The 20,534-nt window shown below is 37.7% G+C and overlaps 1 protein-coding gene across 2 annotated transcripts in view; it reads right to left on the bottom strand.

Moving 5' to 3' along the window:
- The window catches only part of FOCAD (focadhesin), a 312,226-nt gene that overhangs the window by 123,525 nt on the left and 168,167 nt on the right, over positions 1–20,534 (bottom strand). For both annotated transcript variants that reach the window (XM_077912127.1, XM_077912128.1), the window contains exons 16-18: positions 7,045–7,179; positions 3,171–3,221; positions 2,324–2,407 (exon numbers count right to left, since the gene is read on the bottom strand). In XM_077912127.1, the coding sequence (XP_077768253.1) occupies positions 2,324–2,407; positions 3,171–3,221; positions 7,045–7,179 (270 nt within the window). The remainder of the gene's footprint in view (positions 1–2,323; positions 2,408–3,170; positions 3,222–7,044; positions 7,180–20,534) is intronic.

Here is a 20,534-nt window from a genome sequence, read left to right as displayed (position 1 = left end):
TCCTTAGGTATTCAAATAACCAAAGGGAAACTCAGTAAAAAATAAAAAGAAGAATGCATTGGGCAGTGTTGGAAGCAATAATTCTCCATGAGGAGGCAGGTTGTCTATATCAGAAACTGGAGGTCAAAGATGGACTCTTTTAAATCACTTACGTCCCCACATCTTAAACCTAGTTGAGAATAACCACTGTAGTGAACCACTGTTACTTCAGGGAGTAAGCTGAATCCCACAAGGGGGCAAGAGTAGAAAAAGGGTTGAGAAGGGTGGCAGGAAAAGGATAAATTTTAGAGATTTCTTTTAGAGTTCTTCACACTCCAATGGTAAAAACCCAAGCATATATCAAAACCCCAACTCTATCACTGCCCTTTATGCTAGAAGGTATAAAGAGCTATTTATGGCTCCTCAGGGATGAGAGGATATTGAAGAGTTAGATTAAGAAAGTATCTAATATTTGACTGAGCAGAGCACTTACCTGAGCATAAACTCTAAAAATAGCACAATCAGAAACTGAATAAAACACCAAAGTAGGAACAGACATAAACACATCAATATGTAAAGAGGTAGAGATTAATTAGTCAAGAATATGTGGGAGTTATTTGATAAAACCTCCTACTCCAGCTGAAATATTTCATGAATAATAGCTAAAAGTAAAGGTAATTATTATGCTGTGATCTAAGTCAGCAATTGCTCATTAAAATAATAATAATAAAAGGTATCTTTGCAGATGTTGTAGCCAATTTACTGGTAGGAGTCTGCATACAAAATTTATAGGTAGCTTTTTTTTCCTTTTCTTTTTCTCTTTTTTTTTAAGAAGGTATAATTATTGCTAGTCACCATAGTGCAGTCTGAAGTCCCATCTTTTTTTAATTTTATGAGTCACAAAACATCTTTCCTTAGTCTTCCCATTGGTGATAACCACACGACAAGCCAGCCAATCTGTCTTTGCATCCCCAACATGGGAAATCCTGCCTGACTTAGGACTTGGTTTCACAAGGGCCTTTCATCAGTCCCAGTTCAATTCAATCAACACAAATTTGCCTTGTTCCTATGGCATCTAAACCTCTATGTAAACCCAATCCCAAAGACAAGTCAATCCATTTTGATGCCTTAGGGTGCCAAGAAATTTATATCAAAACTTTTTTTTAAAGATTTTATTTATTTATTCATGAGACACACAGAGAGAGGCAGAGACATAGGCAGAGGGAGAAGCAGGCTCACCGTGGGGAGCCTGATGCAAGACTCGATCCCAGGACCCTGGGATCACATCCTGAGCCGCCGAAGGCAGATGCTCAACTACTGAGCCACCCAGGTGGCTATATCACCAAATCAAAACTTCTTAAGCCATTTGATCTAAGGATAGATTCTGGGTAACATTACATATAACTTCTTTTTTTTTAAGATTTATTTATTTTTATTTATTTATGATAGACAGAAAGAGAGAGAGAGAGAGAGAGAGAGAGGCAGAGACACAGGAGGAGGGAGAAGTAGGCTCCATGCTGGGATCCCAATGCGGGACTCGATCCCAGGACTCCAAGATCACGCCCTAGGCCAAAGGCAGGCGCTAAACCGCTGAGCCACCCAGGGATCCCCAACATTACATATTACATATAACTTCTAACACAATGTCTGCCTTACACTCTAGAAGCACTCGATAAACATTTGTATGCATTTGAATTAGCAGTAACACAAAATGTGAAATCATACACTTCACTCCTTAATATAACCTAATAATTTAATGCTGGTTATGTTAAGTAGATATTAGAAAGGGCTGTATATTTTTAATCTAAAACTAAAATAGTGTCACACAATGTGTTAAGAGTGATTCTTTCCTTATCTAGTTCCCTGGAGCTAACCTATGTATTGTTTCATACTAAACTAAGAACAGATTTTTTTTTTTAACATGACATCTCACTTTAGTATCACAAATAAGGCTCTTTGGCCACACAGGCTGCACAAACCTTAGTTGATGCAAGCCAGGCTTAGATTTGAAGTCCAAGATGGACTGGGTGGAATAGACACAGATCTTCTGGAGTAAGCCAGGGGCATGGGCATGCAGCCATACACTCAGTCACCTACAGAGACTTCGTGTGCACCACAGGTGTCTCCATCGGCTTCAAAGAGACTTAAATTCAACAGCTGTGAGGTCTAAGATTTCTACAGTCTTTTACAGGTTAAGCGAATAATAAATATAAATGCTTATCTCTTACAGACAACACATCTAGCGTTACATCCCTCAGGTAAAAATCTTCTAAGAGAGGAGATACAAATAAAGTGATAAAACCCAGCAGTTAAGAGATACCAGTGAGAAAGCAGAAAGGCCTACCTCTTCAGGCAGATGAAGAATGGTGTGCTCTCCTGCACTGAATTGTGACAGAGATTTATATGCAGCATTTGCTACAATGGGGTCCTAGACAGGGTACCAGTAAGACAAACAAAAGAAACAATATATATTACACATCAACTCTGGAGGAAGGAAGAAAATCTTCCCACATCAACCTCAAAGTTCTAGAGTCAGGGCTTTGGAAATGATACTCAAGCCTTGCTTTAATGTGTCCCAACTAAAAATAGAGAGAAATTAGCATTAGGTAGAGAGACCAGAAGCACTACATTTTTATCCTACTTTGGACATTAAACAGAAAATAACTCAAAATCGCTCAGGTCCCCATTACATGGTATGGATGATTGGAAGAAGTATGAGCATATGGAATCTGATAGGTTGGGACTAGGTTCTGATTCTCTAGCTACTAACAGGGAAAGTTAGCCCTTGGGAATCTCAGCTCATAGAGTCAGGAGTCTAGTGTAACATCACCGACAGACATTCTCTTCTCTGTATTCCTTGATTGGAAACGACATCTGGACTTTTTGTTTGTTTGATGTGCTTGCTGGGGCAAAGCAGGAAAGGGGAAGGGCCATTAAAAGAGAGAGAGACAGTGACAGCAGTCTCTCTCCACATCTGTCAGCTTCACAAAGTAACAAGTGCACTTTATGACAAAAATGGATTAACGGGCATAAACTGAGAAGTTTTCTAAAACCTAAGCTTATTTACGTCACAATTCTTTTAAGATCATGAAGCCATCATTTAAATTTCATTATATTTCTTATTCCAAGTGTCTTATTTCACAGTTCTTTCTCAATTTGGTTCTGTTTCACCAACACCTTTGTGATAGTACCTTGTTTTGAGTGTGGGTCCAGAGGAAGCTGAGGACTTGAACTTTAAAATTCTGAAAAATCAATAAACATCACAATAAATGAGATGAAAACAAAACTGAGAACAATCTAAAGTAGCAAGCAGTGAACATTAATTCACTCAAAATTATACTAGTGATTGACTTAATCCGTATTTACCCATCAGCCATAAAATGAAAGTACTCAGTAACAGACTCATCATGGAAATGCATGCACATTTTAAACACAATACGTTAATATTACTAAGTAAAAAATTGTTAATAACCATTTTTTTGCTGATCTCTCAAGGCCTACCTAGTACAAATTTCCCTCCTCTCTTTGGTGTCACTGTTCCTGACTCTCTACCCAAACAGAGTTCTCCCTTCACCAAGTGGTCACATGGCCCATGGCACACTTTAACATCCAGCATGATTATCCGCATATGTGGTTAACTCCCTCTAGATTTACACTCCTCAGGGCAGTGACTATCTTTTGCATTTCAAAAACTTTAAAGCCCAGAAAAATAAAGGACATCAGCCCAGTTCCTCAAATGACAAATATTTAGTAAATGATGAGCTTAAAAAGCCATTTATCTTCCAACAGTCTACCTTATCTTCATTTCAATCACATCTATCTTCTTGTCCTTCTAAATCACTGAAGGTTCTTCTACACCTCCTTATCTTTGTATATTCCAATTCTTAGATTTCAATGAGAAGCAACAGTTTTTTAATTCTGTAAGAACCTAGTCTAATAGCACCAACTAAGTAAGGTTTCATTCAATTCCTCCTAGAATGCTAGTCATTTCTACCACCAGACTCTCACAGGCCTCTGATTAAGTGTACTCATCAAATGTTATTATAATTCTTGTTGCTTATATCCAACTCTTTTTTTTTTTTTTTTTAAGATTTTATTTATTTATCTGAGAGAGAGAGAGCGCGCGTGAGCACTGAGCTGGGAAGAAAGGGAGAAACAGACTTTCCTCTGAACAGGGAGCCTGGTGCAGGGCTTGATCCTGGGGATCTGGGATCATTATGTGAGCCAAAGGCAGATGCTTAACTGACTGAGATACCAGGTGCCCCTATGTCCAACCCCTTTGTCAACTTTTGAGGGTTTGGAAGGCAACGACTGACAATTTGGTATAATGGGAAAACAGGCTATGGAGGTAAATGTCCTGGGATGAGACATCAGCCTTCTTTTAGACATTATAACATAGTTCAAGCCACTTGTCTGGCATGCAGCAGGTACTCAATAAATATTTAATGAATGGATGTACCTCTCAAAACCTCAGATTCTTTAGCTATAAAATAAAAATAATACCTTCCTATGAGAAATTAGAACGAATTGGTATAAAGTAATGAGAAGAGTGCTGGGAATATAATAGGTACTTAAAAAGAATATCTATTATGTATTACGATTTCTAAAGCCTAGGACAGTTTTACTAAATATATTTTGAGTCAATGAATGGATGTACAAGCACTTAGCAAAGCAATTCAGAAAATACTCTAATTGAAACATGGTCTCTATTTGCAACAAGCTTATAGTTTAATGGGGAAAATAATATAAATACATATACATATACCTGTAGTACAAAATAGAAATAAATGTTCTTAGGACAGTATAAAGTACAATATAGATAAAGAATCAAGTCTACAGCAAGATACTCCTACTTGTACAAAAATTCACCAAAAAAGAGGATGAATTAAACCAATTATTTACTTTCTAAAATAGATTCTAAAATTAGAGATTAAAAAAAAAAAAGCAATTCTGATAAAGAGAACAATGCACAAAGGAAAAAAAATAGAAAAGTCTGGAAGCAGGGGGAAAAATGCAGGAGGCAGAAAAGTAGAGGGAGGCCAGATTATCAAACACCTGATGAGTAAGGTATAGAGAGGATGGACTCCATTTTAGGCAAACACAAGACACTGAGGTGACTGGGAAGAGCAAGGACCTAAGAGATGCTTTGGGAAAACTGTATCTAAACTCTAACCAGTTAACAGAGAGCACATTATTTAAATATACATCCAGAGAGAGGAAAAGAGGGAGGGAGGGAGGGAGGGAGGGAGGGAAGAGAGGCCTGGAGGGTGAGAAGAAATTGGGGGAAAGAGAGGAATAGGGAGAGACAGAAAGAGCAAGAGAGAGACAGAAGCACAGAGGTCTCCCTCTCCATTTCTTTACTTCTACTAGCAAGTGACTATGGTCACGGAAGGGCTCTCCCCTACTGGGGAACTGATAGATGGAATGACCCCAGACCCCAGAGCCATCTATCTGAGCAACAGAGGATCCTTAATATGAAAATAAGCATGAAGATAGACCAATATAAGACAACAGGGAAGAATGTAAAGTTGAAGAAGAAAATAAATCAAGTCTCCCCCACAATACATACACGCTAAATAAATAAATAAATAAATAAATAAATAAATAAATAAATATTTACAGCCAACGTAAGAAACCAACCAAACACCAGCTCATAAATTAACCTGTAATAAAATCCAAATAACTCAAAGTATAAGCAATACAAAGCTATAGGAGTTCAGCCCTTGAAAACAGAAAATAAATAAATACAACAGGCCCTTACTATGGCTTTTACTCTTAGTTCTTTATCAGTAGCCTGGCGGACTTTCTGACAACGTAAGAGTATGTGTCATCATAGTCTCCATAAAAAAGACTGTTGGTGAATGATATACTCTAAGAGTCTCAAATCAATTCCTTTTTTTAATACCCTAAAACAAAACCCCAAATATGAGAATAAACTCATCCTATATTGGTCAACCGTTCATTCAATAACTACCTACTGACTATATGCTATGTGCCAGGCACTATGCCAGGTATTGTATCCTCAGGAAGGACAAATTTGATTTTATTTACTGTGCAGCATTAAGAATGATAAGAAGAAGTATTATCTTATAATCCAGCCTTATCACATAATCTAAATCATGTAAAGGACTATTATTGGATTCTTGTGTGGGAGGTAGTTTATCATAGTCTTGTGAAACACTAAATCAAACCACAAGTTCATGAAGATTTCAAGTGAAAATGAATTGCTACTCTTTAATGGAAAAAGGGAAAAGGTAAGCATGAGTGGGAATATGGCTACAAAAGTAAAGATATAAATGAATTCACCATCCTCTCATTTCACTCATTTCATACAGAGAATGTTAAACAATATATGAATCTTATAGTAAAGCTTCTTCCAAGTGTTTCAGTTCACTCCAATGACAAATACCGAGTAGCTCACAAAATTATTTTCCTCTCCTAAGGTAGTCTGATTTTACAATCATCCTCATTGTACAGATCAATATAGGACACATGAACGTGTAAAAATCAACTCTTTATGGGAAACCTAGAAGCAAAACATAAATGAATATATATATACATATATATTCAGTCAAATATATGTGTGTGTATATATATATATATATATATATATATATATATATATATATAGTCAAATACTATGGGAGACTCTGTCCTGCCTTATTAAAATCTTTGTGATATTTTTTAGAAATAAAAGCACCAATAAAATGAATTTAAACTTTTGGCCTTAGACACACTATTTTTAACATACTGACTTTTTATTTTACTTATTTTATTTATTTACTTATTTATTTATTTTGCACACTGACTTTTTAAAGTCTTGGTTATATTCTCATAATAAAAAATTGGTATCCTTTACGTAAATAAGCCTTAAAGACACAGAATTGATAAGCATGGATATTCTCCTATTACTAGCAGTCCATAAAGATATCACATCCTTAGAACAAAAAATGTTAAAGGATTTTTGGAAAACAAAGATTATGAATATCGATTTCCATAAGTTGTTATACAGCCCATGTCTTCCCAATGTAGAAACAGAAAATTTATTGACCTTCAAATGCATACCTCATATTCAGCTGTATTGACTGTTAAAGAGGGAACCAGAGAAAACAGTTCACTGAGGGTCTTCAAAATGAGGGGTCTTGTGTCACAGCTGAGCTTTGGAGAGAGAGCATTCCATGTGGAGCGAATGCAAACGACCTGTGAAGGAAATGAAAGAGTCAATGCCTAACAAAATCCCAGCTGACAGGACGCCATTAGCAGAGGGTACTATCTTTTATTACAGGAAAACTAGGAAAAACTCATAACATTCCCAGAAGTTCAGATTTGATAAGGTATCACTTCTCAAAAGAAATTATTTAAACCAATATAAACTGTTGTGGAAGAAAATCCAGCCTGACTCACATGACAGCTTCTTTGCTACTTTAGTTTGCTAACCAAGGAAATAAAACTTACACGCAGATATGTGCATGGGTGCCAGCCAGTGCCCGCACACACGCAAATTAGATTAGCTACAAACATCATTGAAGAACCATTCTCTGAAAAAAACGAAGGGTAAGATAATGTTAAAAAAAAAAAAAGGAAGAAACGTTCTAAGATTTTTGTTTATTTATTTTTGAGAGAGAGAAAGTATAAGCAAGCACGAGCTGGGGGAGAGGCAGAGGGCGAAGTAGACTTCCTTGCTGAAATTGCATCAGCACTCAGAAAATTGAGATTTAATATATATAAACTGAACATGCTCAAATCATCTTACAAACATGTAAAGGAGGCAGGAGAATAACTGTATTATTTAAAATAATAATTTGAGCACCTGGTTGGCTCAGTTAGTAGAGTAAGTGACTCTTGATCCAGGAGGTCCTAAGTTCAAGCCACACATTGGGCAGAGAGCTTACCTACTAAACTAACTAAATAAAATACTTTAAAACCTTGTTTTAAAAGTCACTTCAGATTCTTTAAAAGACTGTTAAATGATAAAATAAGATGGCAGCCTGACAAAAATGTTATTTTTAACTTGACCCAATTTTCTAAACCAAGTGTTCTTAGTTCATATCTGGTTTTCTAGATATTCAAATGTCTTCCTAAATTCGATTCCAACTACACCAGATGATTTCTTCACTTGGATATATTTTATTAAAATTTTAAAACTCAGGCAGGAAGAGTGCCAATGTAGATCGATTATATAGAGTTTAACAAGGATTAACCTTTCTAAAATACTCCCATCCCTTCTCTTAAGCTTCAATTAATACACACAATTTGTCTCCATCTACAAACATAAATTATTTAGAAAAAACTACATAAGGTAGTAAGTGAAAAGATGTCAAGACAAATGAATAATATGTACCTAAGGACCTAGATTAAGGAGAGGTTTAAAGAGGAGACAGCAGAAGGAGTATCTCAGAACACTTGGATTTGGTGCTTTTGCTCTTTATTTTCTTCTTTCCATGAAACAGCAGAAAAATATTCTTTGGCTTGGGACCCACTACAAATTTGGATTGAATTAACATTTACTAAGAGGAATACTGTGTGTCAGCCACATCAGTGGGCATGTTTATACGAAGTAGCCCTAATATTACAAATTATCAGTATTTGCAATCAAAAGATAAACTCAATCTTTCAAAGCTATCAATTCAACATCAAGGGTATACCCAGTGTATACCCAAAGTACTAGGAGGAACAGTGGCATATAAAACATAATCTAACATCTCAAAGAACTTAGCACCTACTGATAGAATTCTAAATTATCAGGAAACAAAATAATTAGATTTTAGGCTATTTTCAACAGAAAAGAGTTTTAGGAGGACCTAGGGAGTAAAGCTTTGTCTGGGGGTGGGGTCATCAGAGAGAACATCAAGAACCAGGAAGCCTTGAGATGGGACAGGAAGAAGGAAGAGACAGAAGTCAGGCAGACATTCCTTAAGCAAGTGGAAGGCAAAGGTCAAAACACAAAGAAAGTGTGTTGTAGGGGCACCTGAGTGGCTTAGAGGTTGAGCATCCACCTTTGGCTCAGGTCATGATCCCGGGGTCTTGGGATCGAGCCCCACATCAGGCTCACCGCAGGGAGCCTGCTTCTCCCTCTGCCTGTGTCTCTCATGAATAAATAAATAAAATCTTAAAAAAAAAAAAAAAAAAAAAGCATGTTACAGGCACACAACTGGTGTGCAAAGTATCAGTGAGGGAAGGCTGACAGATCAGAGTGTACCTGGAATACCAAAATAAGTTTGGATCAGAATCAAGAGAAAAAGAGGCTTCTAGCAGTTTCTCAGCTGGGGAACAATCAAAATTAAAATGCTACTTTTGAAAGAATCTTCTGGTAGTCTTAGACCCAAAGTCAAAGCAGTTACCCAACCTCGCTGATTCCTATTGCTCACTGGTCCCCAAGACATATAGAGCCTGAAACATTTTCCCAAAATCTTATGCTCAGTGTACACACTAATTGTCCAGGCTCTCTTAACTTTAAATGCCCATCAGATTCCAACTGAGGCCGTTTCAAGACCCAGTTCAAACCCCAATTCCACAATTAAGCTTCCTCCTACAATTCAAGCCCTCCTTTTATCTCTTTTGTTCCTCTACCTTCTAACACTTAAAACTATATACCATCCAATTTAGCATTTAATTATATACTGTCTAGTATTATTCACTATTTTCATGAACATAAGTTGTCTTCTCAAGTAGATATTAAGTTTTGATCATGTCTTATAGTTCTTATTCCCCACTCACCTAGCTTGGTAATAAGGATATAACAGATTAACAGTACTTATCAACTACTCATGGTATAGGACTTGAGGAATGCTAAATCTGAGATGGAGAATAAAAGAATTAAAAGAACTAGGAGACTGAATCAAAAAGGGAAAGGCTTGGGACCTAAAGACTGGATGAATAAAAAATAGCATTAAAAAAGGGAGGATTAAAAAAAAAAGAAGAAGGAGGGGCGCCTGCGTGGCTCAGTCTATTAAATGTCTGTCTCCAGCTTAGGTCATGATCCCAGGGTCCTGGGATGGAGCCCCATCTTTGGCACCATGCTCAGTGGGGAGTCCGCTTCTCCCTGCTTGTCTTTTCTCTCTTTCTCTCTCTCAAATAAATAAATAAAATATTAAAAAAAAAAAAAAAAGGAGGGAAACCTGGAGGAAGGAGCACATTACAGGAGATGGGGCAAGAGACGATGAGTTCCATTTGAGATATGTTTAATATGAATTGATGGAAAGAGATCCAGAGAGAAATATTCTGCAAGCAAGAAGAAAAGAAAAGTACTATAACTCAGATGTGAGATTGGTCAACAATAGCTCTGTCATTCAAACATTTCTATAAATCAAAATACCATAAGGAGATATGGCTCACAGATGCTATGAGGCCCTCTGCAGATCAACACAGATGACATCTGGCCACCAACTATAGACATAGGAAAAGGACCTTGTCTTTTCCATGAGTAGTCGGTGGGCAGTAAGGCTACATCCTCCAAGTATATTCAAGGGTTCACAGAACTTTTTTTTTTTTAAAGTCATCTTTCTAGAGTGTTTAAAAGTGAATTCCTGAAATGGTACTGTACATATGGACTATGAGAAGGTATTTCAGAACCAGGAGCTGTGGCCTTACACATACCCAAGGTATACCTTCAGGGAATATTTGCAAACCCATGCTGGCCCCCATAATCAGAAGCAGGGAAGCCTCTAGTAAAGAAGGCTGCTTTCCCTGACCTTCCCAACCCTGGGCTCTTCTTGACACTATATCTCAGAGACGGTCTGGCCCTGGGGACTCCTTGAGCTTAATCTATGATAATCTTGCTATGCCCATCTTCTGGAATCCTGTGGATCTGATCCACTACCTTTGTAACCTGTACAATCTGCCAAATCACATTGGATTAGGCAGGTTCAGGGTCCTGGTTTTTACTGGCTTATTGTGTCTCTACTATTAATTACCCAATGACTTGTCTGTTTTCAAAAAACAAATTGAGGGGGATCCCTGGGTGGCGCAGCAGTTTGGCGCCTGCCTTTGGCCCGGGGCGTGGTCCTGGAGACCCGGGACCGAGTCCCACGTTGGGCTCCCGGTGCATGGAGCCTGCTTCTCCCTCTGCCTGTGTCTCTGCCTCTCTCTCTCTCTGCCTCTCTCTCTCTCTCTCTATCATAAATAAAATAAATTAAATTAATTAAATAAATTAAAAAAAAAAAACAAATTGACATCTGGCTCTAGGATATGAAGGGCTGCACCTGAAGAATGATAAAGAAGGAAATTTTGCTCTATGCTGCTGAGCTGAAAAAAGAAAAAAAGGCAGAGGTGGGAGCATGGGGAGGAGGTGGTAGTGTTAATTACTCAGTGCCAGAAACAAGGAGGCATATAACTACACTGAGCTATTGTAAGAAAGTTGTCAGTATCTATAAGCTAATAGCTTGTGTTTCTATGGCCACAGGGAAAGAGGAAATACTGCCTTTAGCCTATAGAAAACAGGGAGTTGGAACTGAGACCCACACATAAAACCAGGCCCTTGGGGTGCCTGGGTGGCCATCAGTTAAGCATTCGACTATTGGTTTCAGCTCAGATAGTGATCTCGGGGTCATGATCTCAAGGTCATGTTCTCAGGGTCATGAGACTGAGAATCATGTTGGGCTCTGTGCTCAGTGGGGAGTCTGCTTAAGACTCTCTCTCCCTCTGCACCCCCCCCCCCAACTTGTGCATGGTCTCTTTCCCTCTGTCTCTAAAATAAAATAAAATCTTAAAAAAAATAAATAAATAAAAAGCCCAGCACCCTCGAAGAGCTGCACCCTTAGTGTAATGGTTGGACTAAAAACTACTGAGCTGAGACACTTACTTAAAAAACAGCAGTGAGCTGGGGGCATCTGGATCACTCTCAAAGGATATTCCTGTAACCCATAATCCAAACAGTCACACAGAAAAATGAAATAAAGTAAGCTCATCTGGAAAGGAGTTCATGATACAAAAATTTTCAAAAACTATAATGAAAGAATCAACAAAAGCAACAAACAGCAGGGCTAAACATCCAAGATTTTCAGATAACAGAACAGAAATACAAAAGTACTTGATAGAATGAAAGATTTCAGACAAGGCATTTAAGTACCAGTAAAACAAGATGGCACGATGGAAAAGAAGAGGAAAATTTGGCAAAGAACCAAATAAGATCTCCAGAAATGAAGACTATAATCACTGAAATTATTAACTCAATCTGATAGCAAGTTATCCTAAGTATAGACCAGAAAGATCAGAGTTACAAAATATAAAAAAGAAATTCAAAGTCAGGTCGTATTAAAAGAGATGGTCTATCTTATGTTTATCAAGAGTTCCTAAATAACTTTATTTTTAGAATGGCCCTTGGAGAAGTAGTTGATTCCAGGACTGGACTAAGGAAAATATAACTTAGGTCTGGAGCATCTTATGGTGTGAGAAGTAAGGGAAGTGTTCAAAAAAGGATGTGGATTTGATGAAAGGGCATGGCAGCAATCTCAAAGTGTTCCAAATAAAAACCCCTAAGTCCACAGAGGCATAAATAGATATATAAATAAGCAAATAAGAAAGAAGGAACAGCAATTCCTTCCAATGTAGAAGCAATGAAAGAAATAAAAAAATCACCATTAGACAAACACGACCAGAATAGCTGTCATAGGCAAGATATGCTGGAGGATGTTAAAAATTAGTGGGCAAAAGTGTGAGGATAAACAGGACAACTGGATAGTCTCAAAGTATCTCCTCCAAGAAATGGGTTAATTACAAAAGAAAGAACAGTTATTATGATATAGAGTAGTCCAGAATATATCACATTAACCAAGTGATTGATGCTAATACCACCAAGCGATGAAGGTCAATATCACCAGTAATAAAATATACCAACACCATGTACTCCTAATACTAATACTAATACTAATACTCCTAATACTCCTGAGAAATACTACCTCTGGAGTAGTCTTATCCCAAAAAAGCCACATGTCCTTGATCTAATCATGAGGAAACATCATATACACCCAAATCAAAGCACATTTTACCAAACACCTAATCAAGACTCTTCAAAAGGGTCAGCATCATGCAAGTAGAAGAGCCTGAGAAACTGGCAGAGCTGGAAAGAGAAAGGTAATATGACAACTCAGTGCAACAGCAGAGCCTGGGTTGGATCCTGGAATGGAAAGAGGACTTCAGTGGGAACACTATGAAGCCTGAATAAAGTCTGTAGTCCAGTGAATAGCATTACATTAACATCAATTTCTTAGTTTCAATGGCTGTGCTACAGCAATGAAAGTAAGACTTTACGTTAGGGAAAGCAGAGTGAAAAATATTCAAGAACTCCGTATATTATTTTTCCTATTTTTGTACAACAGCTTTTTGGAGATATAATTCACATACAATTCACCTGAAGTGTATAATTCGATGGTTTTCAGTATGGTTCTCACAAAGTTACACAACCATCACCACAATCAAGTTAACGAACATTTTCATTACTCCAGAAAGAAACTCCAAGATCATTTAATACTCATTTCCCCCCAGCCATCCCAATTCTAAGCAACCATAAATCTATATTCTCTCTTTAAATTTGCTTTTTCTAGACCTTTTCTATGAAGGAAATCATACCATATATAATTTTTTGTTATTGGCTTCTTTCAATTAAAATATTGCTTTTAAGGTTTCTCCATGGTGTAGCATATATCAGTAGTCTTTTTCACTGCTAAATAATATTCCATTCTATGTATAGATCTCTCTATACTATTTTTTGAAGGCTTCCTGTAAGTTTAAAGGTATTTCCAACTAAAAGGTTAAAAAATAAGAATGGGGGGGTGGGGAGAACTACTTAAAGAAATAATGGCTAAGAATTTCCAAAGTCAAAGAAAGTAATTCTTTAGGTCCTCAGCAAGAGAAATAAAAATAAGTTTACATCTACATACATTATAAGATGGCTGTTTAGTACCAAAGGCAAAGAGATAATCTTCAAAGCTAATGGAGGAAAAAAGAGAATATCAAAAAATAGACTGCTGGGATGCCTGGGTGGCTCAGTGGTTGAGCATCTGCCTTTGGCTCAGGCCATGATCCCAGGGTCCTGGGATCAAGTCCCACAAGTCCCACATCAGGCTCCCTGGAGGGAGCCTGCTTCTTCCTCTATGTCTCTACCTCTCTCTGTGTGTCTTTCATGAATAGTTAAGTAAAATCTTTAAAAAAAATATATAGAATGTCTACAAAGGAACAATTTAGAGCAACAGCAGACTTCAAAATTAACAAGACGAGTGATCATGCAATAATATCTGGCAGGTGGTAAAGAAGCAATCAGACTAAAATACTGAATCCATCATTCATTAGTAAGGGCAAAACATACAAGAATATATAAATTAAGTTAAATAGATGGAGCACTTAGGTATTAGGCATTATGGCATGTAAATATTTACATACAAATTACTCAGAATGTCTTGTTCAGTTTTTCTGAGTTGTAGAGAATACATCCCATTCTAAGTGCTTACATTATGTGTATTTTATGGCCATTTGTGTTTCTTAGGGAGAAGGATACTTTCTCCCTGTCATTCCTCCCCAAGAATCTTAGCAACTCTAGACAGCACAGATCAAGACCCTGGGCAGTGTGGTACACTCGAAAGAGCACATGACTGGAGTCAAAAAAACCCCAGGCTCTCTCATTTGGTAGCTGAGTGACTACAGCAAAGTCATTAATCTCCTTCAATCTGTTTCCCCAGCTGCACAAAGGAAATAATAGTAGCAACACCTGCTCTATGTATAGCACAAGGTTAACAGTGAAGGCAATGTTGAGACAATTGTATGCAAACGTGCTTTGTACACTGTCAAAGATGGTTATTGCTGTTACAGCCAATGGGGGAAAATCATGAATCCCCAAAGACTCAAAGCCTTTGCTTCTAATTCTTGTGCCGTAAGAATGACTTTGTCCAAGGAACAGATAGCTATCTTCTAATTTTACTTCCAAAAGATTTTTCTAGAAATTCCTGGGAACAGCCTACTCCTTTTGTCCTGATACTTTACTCCAACAGAGTAAAAGCTTTATAAAAAACCTGTAGGCAACAAAAACTGCTTTTATTTGCCCTTTTCATAATGAAGGTAAAAGAAACTGCCTTCACAATTAAAGGACTCAAGTCATCATCATGCAGTGAAGTCCTCTTAAGCTAATTCAGCACACACAATCATAAAACAGGATGCTTCTGTTACCAAAATACAAGGACAGGAGATAAGAGGGAGTTTAAGCAGACACAATCAATGGGGCAGAAACAATGAGAAAAATAACATTCTTACCCTAATAATTTGAGTTAAAGGTTCTAAGTATTAAAAAAAAAAAAAAGACTACCACAGGTTTATTTAAGTAATTTTATAGTCTTTTAATGTCTGAGACTACTTTATGATCAAGACAGTGTGACAGAAAACAAGAGAAATAAATACCAAGTTGCCTTTTTAAAAGTTCTTTGTAGGGGCACCTGGGTGGCTCAGTGGTTTGAGCGTCTGCTGCTGAGGTCATGATCCCAGGGTCCTGGGATCAAGTCCTGCATCAGGCTCCATGCAGGGAGTCTGCTTCTCCCTCTGCCTATGTCTCTGCCTCTCTCTGTGTCTCTCATGAATAAATAAATTAAATCTTAAATAAATAAATATCCTTTATAATCAAATGACCTTCCATTATGGTTTCTATCTTGCTAATGGCAAATAATGTAGAAGCACATATCTAAATTTCATACTGTGGCTCAGTAAATAAAAAATACTTGTACTTGATCTGGTACTAAGGCTGCCCTCATATTAACAATCCCTACCCTCTATGCCGTCTCTAGAAGACGTACCTTTCAAATTATTCTGTATTTCTGTAAAACTGGCAGTTTGTAGTGCAAACTTATAATTCTAGTATCTGAAGAGAAGGGGCTTAGAAATTCTGTAAGCAACACAAGTAACAACAGAGAGGCATTTATTAAACAGACTGATCTAGACTCTCAAGGGACTCACTACTCAGGGGCCAGGGATTCTAGGTTTCTTTTTTATTCCCCATGTGAGAAGTTGCAGCTTCCCCAGCTACCTCCCCATAGTGAACAGTATCTTCCAATGCAAACTCCACTGATATCTCTGCAGGAACAGAAAGAATGACACAAAGGGTTCCCTGCAGGGAGGCTCACTTTTCAGTTTTGCTAGATTCTGTCTGGATTAATTACCTATTTCATGTTGGACATTCTTCTGGCATGAACTAGCAAACACACAGTCAGAAATATCCTTTCACAACAAAAATGATTAGTGCTTTATTCCCCCTCAAATAACCAGAGAATCTTTTTTTTTAAAGGTCAGTTCCTTCTACTGTTCAGATAAATGGAGGCTAGACTTCAAGGTAGTAAAGAATAATAATAGAAATTCAATCAAAATAGCTTAAAATTTTAAAAAAAGAACCCACATTGCTAAAAGAGTTGCTCAGTAGATACAGAACTGAAAGCAAAGCAAACTCAGTGTCTACAAGCAGCAACAAGAGTAAAATATCCCCCCATCTAAATTTTAAAAAGGGCTAAAGGGACTAACATGAGTGCACTGTAGAAAGAACTTGAGAAATAGTTAAGCATGGTTACATACTGAAAAATCAACATGCCACACATCAAAAAAAAAAATTGATGAAGTGAGCAGTCACTATAGAGGCTCTAGAAACACTTTACAGAACAACTGTAAATGGCACAGATGAAGCTTTTCGTAATACCTGTGGAGTGTAGTCTCCTTTACAACGATGGAGTTCCGTGAAAACCTTTCTGAATAACCAATGTTGCCATTACTGAAATGTAACCTGAATTATGTGTGTGATTATGTGTTCACTGAAAATGATTCTTCTCTCTCCACCGGCTCTTTGCATCCACAGATTTGAGAACACAACTGATGAATTCTTAGTGGATTACAATGGTGAAGATCAGTCAGTCTAACATCCCTGAGGGACTCAAAAAGATTCATCTACAACATACTAAGAACAAGGAAGACATGTACCTGGGACTGCTTCCCAAACAAACAAACAAGCTCCTGTTTAATAAAAGCTAAAGGCAAAATCTGTCATCTACAAGTACAAGAGATAGAGAATTTTAGCAGAACTTCTTCAATAATTATTTGTTCTTTAGTACCAAAAAGCCACTGAATTACAATGAAAAAGGTTCCCCTTAACAAGGTTTTAACAAGTATAAACTGTTTTGCCTTCCCTACAAATGCAGTTTCTAGCAGTGTTTGGCATATAAAGGCACTCTCCTCAAAAAAATTCATTGAGGGGTGCCTGGGTGGCTCAGTCACTTAAGCATCTGCTTTCTGCTCAGGTCAAGATTTCGGGGTCCTGGGATGGAGCCCCATGTCAGGCTCCCTGCTCAGCATGGAGTCTGCTTTTCCCTCTCCCCCTGCCCCTTACCTTCCTGTGCTCTTTCTTTCATTCTCTCTCTCTCTCTCTCAAATAAATAAATAAATAAAATTCTTTTTTTAAAAAAAATATTTAATGATCGAACGGTATGAATTGGCCTACCACCAGCTAGAACAGGGTTGGAGACTTTTTTCTGTCAAAGACCAGAGACTTAATATTTCAGGCTTTGAGGGCCACGAAGTCTGTTACAACTATTCAACTCTGCCACTGTGTCGTGAAAGCAGCCACTGGTTAGAACAGTATAAATATACCGCAAATACTGATGATAAGTAAACCTAAGAGTTAAGAAAGAAAACTAAAAAACACCAAACATCAGAAATGGCACTACTTGTGTGGAAGAGAGGGATGGTGGCTTAATTGAGAAATACTTCTTTAAAATCAGTATTTTGAACTGTCCCTTTGTTGGATGCCCTGGAGGTTTTACACCTCAGAAAATGACCTACAAAATATTTACAATAAATAGAAATATGCTACCCTTTTATGTAATGGAGAGGAGGCCATCATGGAGAGTTAGAAAAGAAGACACACATGACTTTAGGCAGAGAGATGCTAGAGAAGAGTATACAGTGAAGGTGAAGGTCTGCCAATGTGGTCACTTAAAACTAATAACCACGTTGGCCTCTCCCTGAGAATGTCTTTCAAATTCCTCCTGTACCCCTTAATGAATTCTTCATTACAAACTGTAGAACCTATAACTTCCTGGACCCAAGTCTCCTGGGAGCAAGCAAATCAAAACCAGTCCTAAGCAAACACTATGGAGTTTAAAAGTTGAAGTTATATGTGAGGATGCCACAAGTCTAAATGAGCTATTAATGTCTTCTTAAATTATTCTCAGCAGTCTATTTTGCAACTGAATAACTACAGAAAATCCAGGAAAACATCGGTGCTACAGCAATGGTAAAGGAATTTTCCGAGAAAAGAAGCTAGAATTGCTGGGGGAGAGGGTAGATAGACTGTCGATTCTCAAAAGAATCTACTGGCTACGGAAAAGAATATTAAGATAATGAGGAAACAAAGGGCACCACAAGAAGGTATAGAGGCTGCTTTTAGTCAAATAGACTTCAGCGATGGAATGTAAAAAGGACCACAGTGAACCCCAGGCAGGATACAGATGGGCCCATAGGAGGGCCCACCTCAAAATAGCCATTGGTCACAAATGACCAATAGGCTACTTATAACCAGGTACAGTGGCCAAAAAAAGGAAAAATTCTAAATGTCACCATATCTCTTCATCTCCCCTCTTTACTTTTTTTTAAGATTTTATTTATTGATTTATTTGAGAGAGAGAGAGACAGACAGACAGACGAACAAGCCAGAAGGCAGGGGTGGAGGGAGAGGGAGAAGCAGACTCCCCCCCACGCAGGGAGCTCCAGGCATGGCTCAAGGCAAGCTCCATGAGAGGACTCCACCCCAGGATCATGACCTGAGCTGAAGGCAGACACTTAACTGACTGAGCCACCCAGGTGTCCCATTCATCTTCCCTCTTTAAAAACAGCTCCCCCCCCCCAAAAAAAAAAAAAAAGAAAAACAGCCCCTACCGACGGCCTCATTGCAGATACCCTCTCCTCTGCTATCCTGCCCATGGCTCCCTTGCAGTGCGTTCAATAAATCTCTATCCCTTTGTTCGGCCTTGGATGAATTCTTTCACCTCCTGACCCATTGGCTTCCATCAGCTTGTCACCGCATTTTTAGGGGCCCCCATCTGATCAAGAGACACCTCATTTAGACACCACAGAAATGTTAACAGAACAGGAGAACCAAGAAAGGATAGGGCCCTGGAGTCCAGGAGGAGGGAGAGGTTTGTAAAAACAACACTTTTTGTGGCTATTTTACATTAAAGAGAAGGTAAGGAAGTATGGGATGAGTTCTTTGGCTTTGCCAGGAATAAGGTCTTTTTAAAGTTTTCTATCCAAATGGAAAACTAAACCACTCTCTGTTTAAGACTCTTGTTTATTATTAAAATTAAAAATATAAGCATGCCTGGGTGGCTCAGTCAGGTAAGCATCAACCTTCAACTCAGGTCATGTTCGTGGGGTCCTGGGATTGAGCCCCACGTCAGACTCTCTGCTCAGCGTGGCATCTGCTTCTCTCTCTCCCTCTGCTTCTCCCCCTGGCTCTTGTTCTCTCTCTCTCTCAAATAAATAAATTTTAAAAATCGTTTTAAAAAATTAAGAATATAGAAATGTAATGCCAACACCCCAAATTCTTCTCAAACCTAATTGTTCATTTGCATCAGAAAAGTACACCTACTTTGAGACACAAAAAACACTGATCACAGTATGGTTTACAATATGAAAAAAAAAATCAAAACAAAACAGTAAATAATTTAAGTATCCTGCAACAAGAAATTCACTAACTATGCTATAGCCATGTGCTCATTCAATTTGATGACAGAAGTAGATTACCATCGTGATTTGTTGTCCATGGTAAACTGTTAGCTGAAAGAACAGATTACAAAAAGAATATATAACATATCCCTCTAACATAGTATGATCTCTATTTTGTTTTATGCCTGTGGTTTAGAGGTGATTTTTAATCATTTCCTTGGTTATAACTTAGGACTTTCTTACTACATACATATAATACTTGAGTCATATTTTAAAGGAAATATATAACCATTTTATGCATTTGAGCCTGAATCATTTTTCTACAGTTAAAATTAATTTGATTCTCCCACTCCCCTATAGCTTACATAAAGACTGAAAAAAAATTTATTTTTATATAACACCTAAAATTAGTGTATTCTTAAAGTGACATTTGGCAAAGTGATCATTCTTTGGTAAAAAGTGAGATTTATGTTTCTTTCCTCTGCCCACCTAAATTAATATTTTACAGGGAAATCTGAAAGTTTACTATAGCTGTTCTTACTCTACAAAATGGAGCCAAACATCTTCCACCACACCTGGGAAACCTAATATAATTCCAAAGGTTTTCTTAAACACCGTCATTTCCAGGCATGATGATTGCTCCTCCTCCCACAAAGCATAAGCCAGGAATTAACAGCTATTCCCGCCACATCAAATAAATATATGGCTGGTGATAATTATACAACCCATAAACACATGCCAGGAAAATAATACTGCACAAAGCTGAAAAAATTCTGAGCAGATGGACTAAAGAGCTTCCTGTAGGGTCTCAAAGGAAATAATAGCCAGTGGCACCATAAGAGTTTAGATTTAACATGCTACAATATGGATGA

Source organism: Canis aureus, chromosome 10 (assembly GCF_053574225.1).
Source record: "Canis aureus isolate CA01 chromosome 10, VMU_Caureus_v.1.0, whole genome shotgun sequence".
Classification (NCBI taxonomy): Eukaryota; Metazoa; Chordata; class Mammalia; order Carnivora; family Canidae; genus Canis; species Canis aureus.
The sequence above is the reverse complement of the archived record's forward strand: the minus strand, read 5'-3'. Positions and strand labels throughout refer to the sequence as shown.